The 16,722-nt window shown below is 46.8% G+C and overlaps 1 protein-coding gene across 2 annotated transcripts in view; it reads right to left on the bottom strand.

Annotated features, from left to right (window-relative positions):
• Nucleotides 1-16,722, bottom strand: part of TRAPPC9 (trafficking protein particle complex 9) — a 514,318-nt gene that overhangs the window by 329,206 nt on the left and 168,390 nt on the right. For both annotated transcript variants that reach the window (XM_029223132.1, XM_029223133.1), the window contains one exon: nt 6,447-6,571. In XM_029223132.1, coding sequence (XP_029078965.1) covers nt 6,447-6,571 — 125 coding nt within the window. The remainder of the gene's footprint in view (nt 1-6,446; nt 6,572-16,722) is intronic.

The following is a 16,722-nucleotide window of genomic DNA, read 5'->3' as shown; positions in this document are numbered from 1 at the left end:
AAAACAGACTCACAGATATAGAGAACAGACCTGTGGTTGCCAAGGGGATGAGGGTGGGGAGAAAGGACTGGGAGTGTGGGATTAGCAGGTGCAAACCATTACATATAGGATGGATGAGCAAAGTTCTACTGTAGAGCACAGGGAATTACAGTCAATATTCTGTGATTAACCATAATTGAAAAGAATATGAAAAAATATGTATGTAAAACTGAGTCACTTTGCTGTACAGCAGAAATTAACACAACATTGTAAATCAACTATACTTCAATAAAATTGTTTTTTAAAAGGAATTTGTCCATTTCACCTCAGTTTTCAAATTTATTGGCATAAAGTTGTTCATGATATATCTGTTATGCATTTAATATGTGTAGAACCTGTAGTGATGCCACCTTTTTCATTCCTAATATTTTTAATTTATGTCTTTTCTCTACGATCCATCTGACTAGAAGTTGGTAGACTTCACTGATTTTTCTCAAAGAATAAGCTTTTGGTTTGTCAATATCGGGTTTTTTTGTTTCCAGTTTCACTGATTTCTGTTCTGGTCTTTATTATTTCCTTTTCTAGTCTAGGTTTAACTTCCACATTTTTTTCTACTTTCTTCAAGTTGAAGCTGAGGTTTATTGATTGAAGGCTATTCTTCTGTTCTGACATAGGCATGAAGTATTATAAATTTCCCCAAACTACTGCTTCAGTGGCACCCCACAAATGATATATTGTGCTTTCATTTTCACTCATTTCAAAATTCTTTCTGATTTTTTATTTCTTCTTTGACCCATGAGTTAATTGTAAGTGTCATTTTGTTTCCAAATGTCTGAGGGTTTTTCAAAGATCTTTGTTATTGGTTTCTAATTTAATTTTATTACTGTCAGAATATACTTTATAAAATGAGAATCCTTGGGGCTTCCCTGATGGCGCAGTGGTTGAGAGTCCGCCTGCCGATGTAGGGAACGCGGGTTCGTGCCCCGGTCCGGGAGGATCCCACATGCCGCGGAGCAGCTGGGCCCGTGAGCCATGGCCGCTGAGCCTGCGCGTCTGGAGCCTGTGCTCCGCAATGGGAGAGGCCGCAACAGTGAGATGCCCGCGTATCGCAAAAAAAAAAAAAAAAAAATGAGAATCCTTTTAAATTTGAGATTTGTTTTGTGGCCCTCTGTATCAGTCAGGGCTCTCCAGAGAAACAGAACCACAAACCAATAGGGCACGTGTGCTGGCAATATTTGTGTGTACACATGTACAAAGAGATTTATTTTAAGGAACTAGCCAGTGTGATTGTGGTGGCTGGCAAGTTTGAGATTTGTAGGGCAGGCTGATGGGCTAGAAACTCAGTCAGGAGCTACGTCACAGCCTTGAGGCAGAATTCCTTCTCCATTTTTGGAGAAAGGGATTTTGGAAATTTCTCCCCCCAAAATTCTCAATTTTTGCTCAAAGGCCTTCAGCTGGTTGGATGAGGCCTACCCATATTATGAAGAACAACCTCTTTAACTTAACTGGTGGTAAATGTTAATCACATCTCCAAAATCACTTTACAGCAACATCTAAACTTGTGTTTAACCAAACAACTGGGCACCACAGCCTAGCCCCGTTGACACACAAAATCTAACCATCACAGCCCCAATATGGTCTACTTTGGTAATTGTTCTATGCGCACCTGAAAAGTACATGTACTCTGTACCTAACTGTTGTTGAGCAGAGTGCTCTATAAATGTTGATTACGTCAAATTGATTGACAGAGGAGATCTGAACAATACTATCTCTACTCATTTCTGTCTACTTTTTCTAACAATTACTGAAGGATATGGAACTCTCTCAATTTATTTATGTCTTCTTGCCATTCTACCAGTTTTTGCTTCATGTATCTTGAAGCTCTTATTAGGTACATAAATATTTATGGCTTACATTTTCTTGAGGAATTGAGCCCTTTACCATTAGGAAAAGACCTTTTTATCCTTGGTAATATTCTTTGCTCTGAAGTTTACTTTTCTCTGTTCTCCATAAGGCCACTCCAGATTTTTCATTAGTGTAAGCATGGTATACCTTCCTCCATCCATTTAGTTTCAACCTATTTTTGTCTTTATATTTAAATTTCATTACTTGGAGGTAGCTAGAGTTGGGTCTTGCTTTTTTTATCCAATCTGACATTCTCTACCTGCAATTGGAGTATTTAGACTACTTACTTTCGATCTGATTACTGATATGGTTAAGTTTATCACCCATCATCTTGCTGTGTCTTCTATCTGTCCCATTTTCCTTTGTTTCCTTTGTCCTCCCTTTATTCCTTCTTTTGGACTAACTGAATGTTATTTATGCTTCAACTTCTATCTCCTTCGTTGGCTTATTTGCTATAACTTTTTTTTTTTTTAATGGTTGTAGGGAACTTCCTTAATATGATAAAGGGCAGGTATAAAAACTCTACAGCTACCGTCACACTTAACGATGAAAGACTGAATGGTTTATCTCTACAATCATGAACAAGGCTAGTACAATAAAGCAGGGAAAGGAATAAGTTAGCCTGCTTGGAAAGGAAGAAGTAAACCTTTCTATTCACAGACAATCTGAACATCTACTTAGAGAAGTCTTGTTGGATTTAAGATTGACTACTTAATTTTGAAGATTCCTGAGTTTTTTCATATGTGCATGTATTAGTGGACACAGTCATCATCTATAATTTTGACACAACAGGCACGCAGGAGAGGGAAGACAACGCCGGCACGGCCACGCGACAGGACGCAGGCAGCCATGTGGCGCATCTGGGACAGGCAGGCAGGGTCCAGGCTGGGTGGGCAACACCGGCTGGACGAGACGAGGCCTGGCCTCTGCCTGCTCTGTAACCAGGGGACGCCTTCACCACACCCTGCAACTCATCCGTTCAGGCAACCCCCAGTTCTGTTCCTCCTCCCCAGCTTGTGTATTGTTTTTAATAAAACACCTGCCCAAGTATTATTTCAATAGATCTTCACTAACAACCTGTGAGAAAGGACTTTCTCCCCAACTTGCAGGTGATCAAACTGGGGCTCGGTTGAGGCCCCTGGATGGACTGTGTAGGTGTCAGAGCAGCAGGGAGACGGCAGGACATGCAGAGGCAGGGGCACCTACAGCCTCAGCTCGAACCCCCACCATCCGGAAAGCGGCCGACATGACACTGGTTCCCACGGGAGGTGCCCGTGGACGGAGCCGTTACCCTGATGGCCGAGGCTGTTGGGCCTGTTCCCTGATGTTTTTAAAGGCAAGGTGTTGTTGACAAGGGTGGGCACATACCAGCAAGCTCCCCAGAACCACATGTGCACAGAGCCCAAGGGCAGGCCCGGCTGCCCCGCCTCCCGGTGAACTTTGGTTTTGCTGGGATTTCCAAGTGCTTCTCGGCAGGCTACCAGCGGTTGTGATGCGTTTACAGAGCACTGCTGTCGATGGAGGGAAACTGGGGTGTATTTAGCAGCCGGACACGGCGGGGGCCTCGGCTGGATTTAGCTCTGGCTGTGGGGCAGGCCCTCCAGCCTCTCTGAGTGCTTTACGCTCCAGGCCCGAGTAGGACAGGGCCCCATGCAGCTCCCATCTTTCTGGGTAGTCTGGCCCTGGAGGCTGTAAATTGGATGCCTCCATCAGGCAAAACTGCAGGGAGCCTCGAGCGGGACACAGCACAGCCAACAGGCGAGAGGCCTCCCGTCCGTCCATGCGTGCCCATTTCTGCAGCCCCAGCCCAGGACAGGCGGTCCCCGAGCTAAGCCCCTCCCGGGCAGGCTCTCAATGCAGCCCTGCCACGTTCCAGGCACGCGGCCACATTTCGTGCACACAGTATTAATTCAGAAGGCAGGGCCGAGCCTTGCTGTCACTGGGGAGCTGGCCCAGCAGCGCCAAGAAACTGGTCGAGAGACTCCAGGTCGGCCACCCAGTGTCCAGCCTAGCCGGGGCTGCTCCCCCGTAACAGCCAGCGGGGCTCATTCACCAAGTCTCATTTCTCTCCCAAAATACAGGCATCAAGTCCCAGTCCATTACCAGTTCTTGACTTGATCAGCTTTGTTTCTCCTCCCTGCCCAGCTCTTCTATTACTTGAGCCTCCCAACAACCCCATGAAGGGAGCGTGATTGCTCCATTTTACGGATGGAGAAACTGAGGGTCAGAGAGGCCCTACTGCAGAGTCTAACTGACAGGAATATTATGTCTAATGTGCACTCACTTCACACAATCTGTTTTCAATCCTAGAAGATTCTTCAGGGTGTGCAGAAAAGCCGGGAATAAATGCGGACAGACATGCAGCGAACCAAACGGGGGAAGGAATCTTTCTGGGAAATCCGAAGAAACACATGTTACCTTTTCCCACTTCTTGAGGGGCTCCCCAGAAGCCACTTTCACTGAATTACTTGTTTCCATGACTACGCCATTCCTCAGGGTTAGCACATTCCCAGTTAAAGCCGTTCCTGCTCTGGGGAGAAGGCTGACGTAATAGGCTCAGCAGTGCCAGGAGGCTCCCACATGACAGCACCAGAAGCACAGGGCCGCTCAGAGACGCCACTCCCGTGCCGAACCTCACAAGTTCAACCGAACCGCGAGGACGCACCTGGACGACCAGGGAGAGGTGCGCCATTTCACAGGTTTGGACTCACTGCCCCCCTCACCAACAGACCTCAGACAAACTGGGTGACTCCCTCTCGGCACAAAGGCTCCCACGAGGTCAGCACATCCACCCGACAGCATTCCTGACAGCTCTAAAAGGAGACTGGTGTGTGTGGATGTGGATAAAAGAGAATCATGGGCTTCCCTGGTGGCACAGTGGTAAAGAATCCACCTGTCAATGCACAGGACACGGGTTCAAGGCCTGGTCCGGGAAGATCCCACATGCCGCAGAGCAACTAAGCCCGTGCGCCACAACTACTGAGCCTGCGCTCTAGAGCCCACGAGCCACCACTACTGAGCCCACGTGCTACAACTACTGAGCCCACGCACCTAGAGCCCGTGCTCCGCAACAAGAGAAGCCACCGCAGTGAGAAGCCCGCACACCGCGACAAAGAGTAGCCCCCGCTCGCCGCAACTAGAGAAAGCCCGTGTGCAGCAACGAAGGCCCAACGCAGCCAAAAATAAATAAATTAAATACATAAATAAAAAGAAAATCGTGCCACAGCTGCACCAACAGCAGACGGAGAGGGGGAGGCCACAAGGCCAACTGCAGAGGCAAAGGTAACGATGCTGAGGGGCCTGACCCAGGAGGAGGAACACCTGAGACGGCAGGGAAGTGCCATCCGGGGCCTGGAAGGAAGTCCCTTTCCCAGCTTCTCCTCCGTGGCTCCCTGCCAACAATCACCCCAACAGCATCTATGCTTGCGGAACCTCTACGCCTTTGCTCCCTCTGGTGGGACTTTTCTTCCACATCCCAGGGCCCTTGGCCAACACTACAGCCCTGACGCACAGCCATCAAGCTTCTGTATCTGAGCGACGGAGACTCCCAGCTATGCCACCTTCCTCTTTCCCACAGGGCCCTAAATGGAGAAGACTCTCCCCCAAAACCCAGCTCCTCAGCACTTCAGCCCACCGACGCGACCTCTATCAACCCAGGTTGGCGCGTTCCCTCCGCCACGGCCTCATGGCAGACGGCGTCCAGGTCCTTCCACCGTCATCTTGTTTGCGTCAAGCGCAGCCCCGATGGCTCACAATTTGTTGTCCCACTGACTCACAGCCAGTTTGGCCAAGCTCTTCTGATGGGTCTAGTCAGTCAGTGACCCTGTTAAACGCCAAGAATGTAAGCAGTGCCCCAAAAGGCTGGGCCCGGACACACGCCTACTGAAGTCATTCTTGGCGACTTTGCTGCCTGCTCCCCGGTCACAGCTGCTGGGACCTCTCGTCCCCTCGCTCTACACACGCTCCCTGGGCAGGCGCGTCCCAGCCAAGCTTTCCAGGTGCTGACAAGTCGCTGACCACCGAGAGCTCTGCCCCGACTGCCCTCGTGCTCTGAGGAGACAGCTCATATCTGCTCAGGCTCCAGGCCCAAGGCACCTGTGCAGCAACACTCACTCGTGACTTATATATTCATTCCGGCTGCCCTGGTGCTCAAAGACCAACAAGTGGAAGGAGTCGCCTAAGGATTAAGACAAGTCTACGGGATAAACATCTGAACTCAGAATAATGATGCGATAGATAAATGTTTTAAATGAACGAGAAAAAAGCAGGCGACATTCTACTTTCATCAGTACAGTCCTAGATTCAACCCACAAATTCCCGAAACTTCAGGAAATTAAGAGTCCACCACCACACGAGGCACTCAAGCTTCAGTGTAACCGCTTCCCGAACCTCACACAGAAGGAGAAATACTGAGACACCAGCTTTCCACAAACACAGATCTGTTATCAAATACACGCTTCCTTTCCTTTCTGAAAAATACTCAGAACTTTGCCTCCGAAAGGCTCGGCAGAAACCCAGAGCGCCAAGCCCCTTGGCGGGCTGCCCTGTGGGGGCCGACTCACCTTCACGTGACCCAGGTCCCCAGGCCGGCTGCCCTCAGCTGGGTTCACGGGCTTGCTCTCCACCCGGGGCCTCACGACCTGGCGGAAGGGGCTGCACAGCGGAAAGCCACTCACACTGATGCTGTCTGAAAGATGAGAATAAAATTGTAAGTGAGAAGTTAACCGGATTTTTTTTTTTTAATGTAGGAGATTTTATTCAAAAATCGCTAATATCTGGAGTAATGCTCCCGTGTGTGCTCACTACTCTACCTCGTGTTAACTACAACCGCCCGGTGAATCTCCCGGGAACGTAGAGTCACACCTACCACAGGTCAAAGTCGAGGACGTACCACTTCTGAAAAATGCCAGGTGCCTACCATCTGTCAGGAGGCACAGCCGCCGCACCACATCACCTGCACCCGCCCCCAACTTCCTGTGCTCAGACAGCGCCAAGCCGCCTTTACCTTCCAGCCTTTGTACGAGCTGCTCCCTCAGCCTCCGTTCACGCGGTGGCTTCACCGTGCCACTTGAACTTAGTCTAAAAGCCCATTCGTCTTCCAATTTCAGGAGGCCACTACTGTGTCCAGGACCGTGTGTAAACCTCTGTAGAGCACTCCCTGCCACCTGCTCTTTTTCTTACCTGGTGATCTCACCTGTCAGTCTAATCCAGGACTCCTCCTAAGTCCTTTATCTCACACGCCACATCCAACCCAAAAGGAGCTCTTGTTAGCTCTCGGAGTATTTCCAGAAATGGCTTTCAAGGCCACCAGCCTGGTCTGGTTGCCATCAGCCCCTCCAGCACTAAGAACAAGGCCTCCTGGCTGCCCCCACACACACATGCCGCTCTGGCTCGTTTCCATCCACAGAAATGTAAATCAGGTCACGCCCCTCCCAGGATGCCAAGGGCCCTTTGCACAGCACAATGGCTGCATGAGGTTGAAGAAAAATGCATTTTCAGACTGTAAAAACTGCTGACAACAGTGTAAGTAAGTATCTTCTGCACCCCAAAAGAAACTGACTCAATTATCAACTAGAACCACTTCTAAGTTAGATGGAGGTGCCCACCAATTATGAAGAAACATTTGTTCGGAACATCGCCATGAAAAGTTAATTTTATTATTTGTTTGTTTGTTTATTTATTTTTGGCTGTGTTGGGTCTTCCTTGCTGCGCACGGGCTTTCTCTAGTTGCCTCGAGCGGGGGCTACTCTTCATTGCGGTGCGCAGGCTTCTCATTGCGGTGGCTTCTCTTGTTGTGCAGCACGGGTTCTAGGCATACGGGCTTCAGTAGTTGTGGCACACGGGCTCTAGAGCGCAGGCTCAGTAGTTGTGGCGCACGGGCTTAGCTGCTCCGCGGCATGTGGGATCTTCCCGGACCAGGGCTCGAACCCGTATCTCCTGCATTGGCAGGCGGATTCTTATCTACTGCACCACCAGGGAAGTCCCAAAAGCTAATTTTTAAATGACTTGCATTAAGCAGAGAAAATGCAAACCCAAAATACAATTCCAGATGGTGGCTAGAGGACAGTTTATGCAACCCTCAGAATCCCAACAGAAAGTCAACCGAGCGGCAGAGAGCCACACCAAAACTCAGTTACAAGTAAACCAGGTGCCCACGCATCATCGAACAGGCAAGCAGGTGAGTACAAACCCCCAATAGCCCCACGAGCAGCTCACACTGAATAGTTACCGAATGCACTTCAGGAGCTCCTACTTCTGATAACAGCAGGTAGACAATTCAGACCAACCCAGCCGCTGAGAACAACTCGAGAACGCAGACAAGGCACTGGAGGGCTAACAAGGCAGGAAGAACTCCAGGACCACGATCCGGCAGAAAAAGGAGATACAGGGACACGGGCCTGGCATTAAACTTCCCCAGAGGTGCCTGCAGCTCCCTGAAGAACTGACCAAGAGGCTGAGAATCTGAGCAGAGCCTTTCACACTCAGGTGGGAAAGCAGTGACATTCTGTGTCCCCTAAAAAGAGTGGATGGTAAGCCCTAGAGGCTTTGGGTGGGACCCGAAAGGACGACACACTAAGTGAAGGATAGACTGGAAATAAAGCGCCGCCCAGGGACCGGCGCCCAACTGTGAATCAGGTCAGTACCTGCAACCGGATCGAGGCAATTCTCCTGCCTAAACACATTCCCTGTCGCCCCTACTCTGACCTGTGTCTTCTCACCGTTGTGCGCCTCTGACAACCACCTCTGTGGATCTTAATATCCCCAATTCTTCACCATGCAGCCACCCTTCCTCCGAGTCCGGGCACCTCGTCTACACTGAGACCCGCGATCACTACAGCTGGCTCCGTATCCAGGAAGACAGGCTGCGAGGCAGGGCCGTGGTGGGGACTCAGACGGGTCAGGGCATATGAAGTGTTTGTCACAAGACCTGGTACCTGGCAAACATTCGGCAAAAACAGCTATTGTTATTATAGCAACCTACATGCACGTCCCAGATTCCTTCCATGACTATAAACTCATTGAGGGCAGAATTCTTATCAATGTCACTCTCATACACCCCCCACAGTAGCTGGCACAGGCTCTAGCAAATCATAAACCCACAGTAAACGTTAAGTAAATGAATAAATCACAGGGTCAGATTTGGTAGTTTACACGCCACGGTCAACGAAAATTCCATCACCCCGAAGTCACGTTCAATAATCAACTCAATTCACTCACGGTTAACTGAACTTTCATCATGTGTCTCTGTGCAAAGACCCATTTGCAAAAGTCAGTCCAAAGCTGTGAGATTTGAATGGGTTTTTCTCTCCCTTTTCTCATTCTCCCAGCATCATGGGCATAATCTGTAAAACCTCTCCACTACACCACAATACCTGCCGTGAGGGAGCTAGCATTATGAACACAGACATTTGCAAAACACAAACTCCACACTCTTCAGCTAGAAACTAGGTCACGTGGAGCCTGTAAGTGAGCCCCAGGGTCACCCCTGCTGAGTTAAGGCAGGTGCCCAACGGATTTTAAGTGCCACCTCTCCTTCCCCCACGTACTTCACTCTTCCCTAGAGAAAGTTTCCATCATTAGCATATTATGCAAATGCTGCTAGCTCCCAAAGGCCTGAGGTCCTTTTCTGCCTTGGAAATACTGATCCTGTTTTACACTTGTAACAGTGCTCAAGGCCTCCTTTCTGCAGGGGTCCAGAGGCTCCGGGCTGTAGTGGGAAATGTCCTGAGCAGCTGCTAGGTCTGTCCTCCTTCCTTGCGGAACAGCTCCTGCCCCACCCCAGGTTGTTCTGGCGGGATCAGGGGTGGCTCTAATCCAGCCGTGGTGAGAGATGGAAATGTCCCATCAACAGTGGGTGATCCACAGGACGAACATGAGACCCCAGAAGGGTCTCGCTGAGTCCTTCTGAGATTTGATCTATGAAGGGTGGAGCAGGTGGGGTGGATCTTCCTTTGAGTCATATGTTCTCAAGATTGTAGGTTTGGGTCTTCCTGCAGCCATCCTCCCACCACAATGCAAGAGTGAGTGAGTCACACAACCCTGTGAGCTCAGTTTTCTTGACTCTAAAATGGGGACCAGCTCAAGGGAATCAGTGAAAAGTACAAATCTGCAGTGTCTTGGAACTGGAGGGATCTAGGATGTGGGCACTTACCAAAAAAGGCTAAAAATTACATCTGAAATTTGCCTCCTTTTCTGACAACGACTTCAAAGCCTCAAAGAAACCTCAGAAACCTGTAATCTTCAAGCTCAGGGAAAAAATATATATTAAAACAGCTACTCTCCGGCTTCTTTATAGATTAAAGAATTCTGTCCCCTAATCCAATTGAGAATGGAAAAGACAAGCTATGTATAAATTATAAATGGGGACAGAAGATCAGCAGCTCTGTCCCCATGGGAGACAGAGGGGTGGGAGGGAGAAGCCAGCCTTGGGAAGGCCGGAAGCCGCATAAGGACAGGGCTGGAGAGGAGGAGGCCGCCGCACAGGGTGGCAAGAGGCTGGACGGAGCCAGTGGAGCAAGCAGGGAAGAGGCCGCTCCCAGCTGGGCGGATGGAGGGCAGCAAATTCTGTTCAACCATTACGGCCAATTTTCCTGCCAACACAGGCTACCACAAATAGAACAGAGAACAGATTGGGATGACAAGTAATAGGAAGACAAGACCAAAAAAGTTACAAACAGACGAAGGCAGCCTCGTAGGAAGACCGCAGAGTTGAGTGGATTTAGGAGGACAGAGGGTATTTAAGAATGGGACGAGCCGGGTAGATCATCATGAATCAAAGTGAGCTTTTAGAGAGAATTTCACAGTTGCTGTTTACAGTGCTCAATTCTTCTATTAAGAGCGTCTCTGTGGGCAATTCAGAAATACAATTTTATATGCTAAAATAGTACGTGTCTCTCGAAGTCAGCTTCATCACAGCCACAGTGACAACTGGTAGAAATGACAGCTGAAAGTGGGATGTGTGTGGTGGGAAGAAAAAGCACAGTCGCAATAAAAATACTGCAACTAAGAAGGGCTGGAGGCTGCGTGTTCACTGCGGGCTCAGCACAGCACTGGGCGCTTAGGACACGTCATGTAGCTGCTCGTCACGCCCTGCCAGGCGGGCACGATTTTATCAGTTCTACAGATGAGGAAGCTGAGGTCCCGAGAAGGTAAGGAACTTAGTAGTTCATCAGAGGCACAGCCAGAACTAGAAGTCAGTACTGTCGGATGTGTGATGACCCAGCAAAGCTGGCACAAACAACATGCTTCAGCCCTGACCTGAGCTTATGAAACCTCCCCAGCCAGGCTGCTCTGCGGTGCACCATCCCACGAAACCTACCACGAGGCCACTCACAATGGCTCAGCATCTGTCTCCGGTGAGGGGGCCACTCCAGAAATGTGTCCACTTTTGTGCACTTCCAAAAGAGACACAAATGCTGAAGGCTGAATACACACTTTTCTCACTGGTGACAGGTATATAAAATAAACCAAACTGGAATAAAATGCATTTACAAAGGCCAAAGGAGACAACCATCTCCCAGTGGGAGTCGGTCGGGGTCTGGTGCTCCAGGTAGAATATATTTTGAAGATGTTTTTTCAATTATTCATAAAGTCCCTGGGTGCCAAAGAGCCCATCTGGTTATCATAACATATCCTCAAGAAAACCAAAGAAGTAGAAGCATTTGGCTCAGAAATTAGACAATACTCATCCTCAATTTCCATAGAGAAAGTGGTGTGTTTATTCATTCAGAAACTTTGGGATATGCTTAGGAAGAAAAAATAATTCATGTAGAAACAGTGGCCTTCATATACCATTCAAACGGAAACAGCCCTCCCTCCATGCCCCTGGCCTTCCCTCCTGCTAAAGTAGGGGGAAGCAGCACCCCTCCTGCGGGGCCCAATCGGTGCCTCACTGCTCTCGCCCCACGAACGGCCTCCCGGGATGTCTGCAGCCTCTCCCTCCTCCGCGCACTCTCATTCCAGGCACCCTCGCCCAGCACCAGGGCTTCTCGCTTTAACGCCGTTACAGAGACGCAATGAGCGTACCGTGACCTGCAGATGTTTGAACTGTACAGCTGGAGGGGCTCTGACTCCCTAAAGCAAGCAACACAACTGAGACGGTGAGCACATCCACCTACTGCCAGGTTCCCCGTGCGCCCTCGCACATCCTCACCGCCACCCTCCTGGCCAGACACCCACTGCTGGCACCAGACATGAGGGTGCGTTTTCCAGAAGTTAACACATTATACACATTGTACCTTAATCTACGCTTCTCTGTCAGGCTTCTTTCACTCAGCATACTTATCTCGGAATCATCCTGAGTTATTGTGCATATCAACAGTTCACTCCTTTCTATCGCTCAATAGTATTCCAGTGAGTGGATATAACACAATTTGTTTTTCCACTCACCTACTGATGAACACGTAGGTTGTTTCTGGTTATTACAAAAATAAAGCTGCTCTGAACATCTGTGTACAAGTCCTTGTATGGACATATGCTGTCAGTTCTCCTGGTTCAATATCCAGGAATAAGTTGGCTGGGTCATATGCTAAGTGTATATTTGATTTTCCAAGAAAGTTATTAATGAGTTGTTAATATGCTTGCAAACAATAAAAAGGAATTCAAAGGAATAAATAAGGAAGATGAGCCTATCAAAAACTGAGCAGGCAATTTAAGAACAAATATCACCTCTTTGGGGGTTTTTTGGTTGTTTTTTGTTTTGTTTGGCAGCATCACATGGCTTGGGGGATCTTAGTTCCCCGACCAGGGACTGAACCTGGGCCACGGCAGTGAAAGAGCCGAGTGCTAACCACTGGACCGCCAGGGAACTCCCAAAATATCACCTCTTGAAGTGAAAGACAAACTGGATAATTTAAACACTCCTTAAAGAGCCAAACAGAAAATTAGGCAAAAAGAAAAAGTTAGTGAATTGGAAAAAAGAGGAGTGGAAATTATCTACAATGTGGCACATGGAGAAAGATGAGGAATGTGAAAGAATATTAGAGGCCATGGAAGAGTGAGAGGCTACACAGGTGAACAGGAGTTAGGGAAGCAGGTGAGAGTAAACTGGGGAAAGTTGGTATCTGAAGAGAGACAGACTGAACACTTTTCATAATGGAAAAATGTGAATCCTCAAATTCAAAAAGCGCAAAAAAGCTCAACGGGACCAATAAAAGGAAACGCAAACCTAGAAATGACACAGTAAACCTGCAGAATACCGAAAAAAAAGAAAAAGTTATTTTTGAAAACATACAGGGGATTGATATATATACACTAATATGTATAAAATGGATAACTAATAAGAACCTGCTGTGTAAAAAAATAAATAAAATTCTAAAAAAAAAAACCATACAGGGACATGTCCACACAAAAACGTGTACACCGATTCTCATAACAGCATTAATCATAGCAGCCAGAATGGAAACAATTCAAAGATCCATCAACTGACGAACCGATAAACAAAAACCGTCTGTCCATACAATAGACTATTACTCATCCTCAAAAAGGAATGAGGGGCTGACACAGGTTGCAACACCAATGACCCCTGAAACATCATGCTAAGCGGAAGAAGCCAGACACAAAAGGCCACAGATTGTATGACTCCATTTATATGAAATGTTCAGAATAGGTAAATCCATAGAGACAGAAAGTAGATTTCTAGTTACCAGGGGAGGGGAGAATGGTGAATGGCTCCTAATGGGTTTGGGGTTTCTTTTTGGAATGATAAAAATGTTCTGATTTTGGTTGATTGCACAACTCTGAACATACTAAAAGTTACTAAATTGTACACTTTAAATGGGTGAATTTATGGTATGTGAATTGTATCAATTTTTTTTTAATTAAAGGATATAAACACTTGGGGGGGAGAAAAATGGAGATTGTATCCAAAGGAACAGTAATTACACCAACAGCTAACTTCAACAGCAATGGAAGCCATTAGACAGTATGAATTCATCCACAAAGTATTTAAGAAAATTTAACTGCTAATCTAGAAATATGTACACAGCAGAACTTCCTATTCTTAGAAATAACTGGTGACATAAAGACGTTTCAGAACAAAAGCTGAGCAAACTTACCACCAACACATCCTCACTAAAGGAACTCAACAAGAAAAGGAACCCTCATACACTGTTGGTGGGAGTGTAAATTGGTGCAATCACTATGGAAAACAGTACAAGGTTCCTAAAAATATAGCTACCATATGATCCAGCAGTTCCACTCTCCTGGGTATATATCCAGAAGACACGAAAACACTAATTCAAAAAGATACATGCACCCCAATGTTCTTAAGCAGCGCTTCTCACAACAGCCAAGACATGGAAGCAACCCAAGTGCCCATCAACAGACAAATGGATAAAGATGTGGTGCCTACACACAATGGACTATTACTCAGTCATAAAGAAGAATGGAATTCTGCCATGAAGCCTATACTATGAACGAGGCAGCATCACACAGACAAAGTGTTGTGAAGTTGCAGCCCTAAAATCTGAGAGTAGGATCTCCTTCTGGTGTCCCAGGTAAGAGAAGAAACAAAGGTCTAGTTCCACAACGCTGTGCGCACAAGGCACACTTTCTCACAATAACGTCCAGCTGTCACCTCCAAGGCTAAGTGTGAAATCCATACTTTTTCACAGCAGACAAGGTGTTCAACATGCTACAGGAGCCAGTGTCCAGTGAGATCTTGTTTGGGAGCCTGTTACTGATGATCACCTTTGCCGAAAAGTGACACCATTTGAGTCACTGGCCACACAGGAAGCCAACTACAGTGGACTTTTAAACCATCTGACGGTCCTCTTAGCTTCAGGACATTACCGAGTTTCTCCCCCTCTAAAGATGGGTAAGAAAAAAAGAAACAAGTGAAACCGAAGCAGGTGACACTTGGCCAAAGGATCTCAGGGACACCTGGCGACAGAGCCCTGAAATGGGAGCCCAAAAGTGGCACTTTCTTTTCTTTGGAAATCTTCAAAGGAAGTGAAGGATTAAGGTACTTGAGGACACACTGTAGAGCACAGGGAATATCAATATCCTGTGATAAACCATGATGGAAAAGAACATGAACAAGATATATATATATATAGATAGATAGATAGATAGATAGATAGATATATGTATGTATGTATATGTATGTATAACTGAATCACCTTGCTGTACAGCAGAAATTAACAAGTCAACTATACTTCAATAAAAATTTTTTTAACAAAAGAGATGTGAGGACACGTGCTCAAATCCCAGATGTGCTCCCTTTGTCTGTCCAGAACCGATGTGCTTAAAAGGAGCACTGGACGTGGAGACAAAAGCCTGGCCCTGCCCCCCGCCCGCCCCCAGCCTTGAGAAAGACTGATCACTGATCAACAGGAAAGGTCCCAGCAGCGTTGATAAATGCTGCTCTCACGTTTCCACTCTGGATCTTACACATCTTTTATATCTTGTTTACATGTAGTATTCCATCTCTACTTAAAGAGAAACACAAATAAATGAACATCAATTCTCCAAAGAAAGCCACAGAAATAGCTCAATTAACATATGTTATTTTAGGATAAAATCAGGAAAACAAAACCAGAGTACTGCCAATTTGAAACTGGAAATAGGATGCCTTTTCCACAAGATAATAAAGGGAGAGCGATGGTCCCAGGCCAAGTAATGACACATGCTTGTTCTTTTAGAAACAAGAAATTCAAAGTACAGTCTGAATGTCTGAGCCCTCTTCACAGCTGTCCTCAAGCACTGCACATCCCTAAAAGACTGGGAAAGTCATTATTTCTTCATTAAAGAGTCAGCCAGATCACAGAGCTGACAGTTTCAAGTCAGAACGCTAATTTTAGGAATTATCTAAAGAAAAAGTTCAAGCCAGCATCATCCCCCAAAACCTCTCCTCTCCAACAAATTCGTTGTTGATACTTATGGGGCAAACTCTCTTAAGGAATAACTGTTAGAATCTCCCTCCCTCCCTCTCTCCCTCTCCCTCTCTCTCTCTCTCTCTCTCTCTCTCTCACACACACACACACACACACACACACACACACACACACACACACACTTTTCAAAAACTAAGTTACTGGAACTTGCTTTCTGCCACAGTTTTTACACATGCATGAAAAACTAATTTCCCCACCCCTCCCTCTTTCATCCTCTAAGGTCCTGATCTTTCTGTAAATTTTACCTCCATCATCACCTCCAAAGACAAGCCTTCCCCCACTCCCTGTGGTACAGTCATAGTATCATGTACCTCTCCTACCTAGCACTTAGCAAAGCTGTACTTTTTCATTTATTTGTGAAAAAATTCATTTCACTTATTTTATCAATTATTAAATTGCCCATCTCTCCCACTAGACTTGCGTGGTCTAACAGAGTGGCAGCAAGACAGTGCGCCTTTAAAGTAATTAAAATCAAATAATACTTGATCTTTAGATGCACCATCCACATCACAAGCGATCAAAGCCACATGTGACCCACGGTCACCCTACTGGACGGCTCAGAACAGGAACTGCCCTATCACAGAGTTCTGATGGACAGCACTGCACTGGACACTAAGCTCCTTGAGGGCAGGGACTGCGTCTCATTTTACTCAGGACAATCCCAAGAGAAGTACAGTACAGACACACCTCGTTTTACTGTACTTCGCAGATACTGCACTTTTTACAAATTGAAGGTTTGTGGCAGCCCTGTGTGAAGCAAGTCTATCGGCACCATTTTTCTAACAGCATTTGCTCACTTGGTGTCTCTGCCTCACATTTCAGTAATTCTCACAGTATTTCAGAATTTTTGATTATTATATTTGTTATGGTGATCTCTGATCATTTTTCAGCGATGAAGTATTTTTAATTAAGGTATGTGCATTGCTTTTTTCAGACATAATCC

The sequence above is a fragment of the Monodon monoceros genome, unplaced genomic scaffold, assembly GCF_005190385.1.
Source record: "Monodon monoceros isolate NGI ecotype Baffin Bay Population unplaced genomic scaffold, NGI_Narwhal_1 Super_Scaffold_14, whole genome shotgun sequence".
In the NCBI taxonomy this organism is placed as follows: Eukaryota; Metazoa; Chordata; class Mammalia; order Artiodactyla; family Monodontidae; genus Monodon; species Monodon monoceros.
Note: the sequence above shows the minus strand (reverse complement) of the source record. Positions and strands in the feature narration are given on the sequence as shown.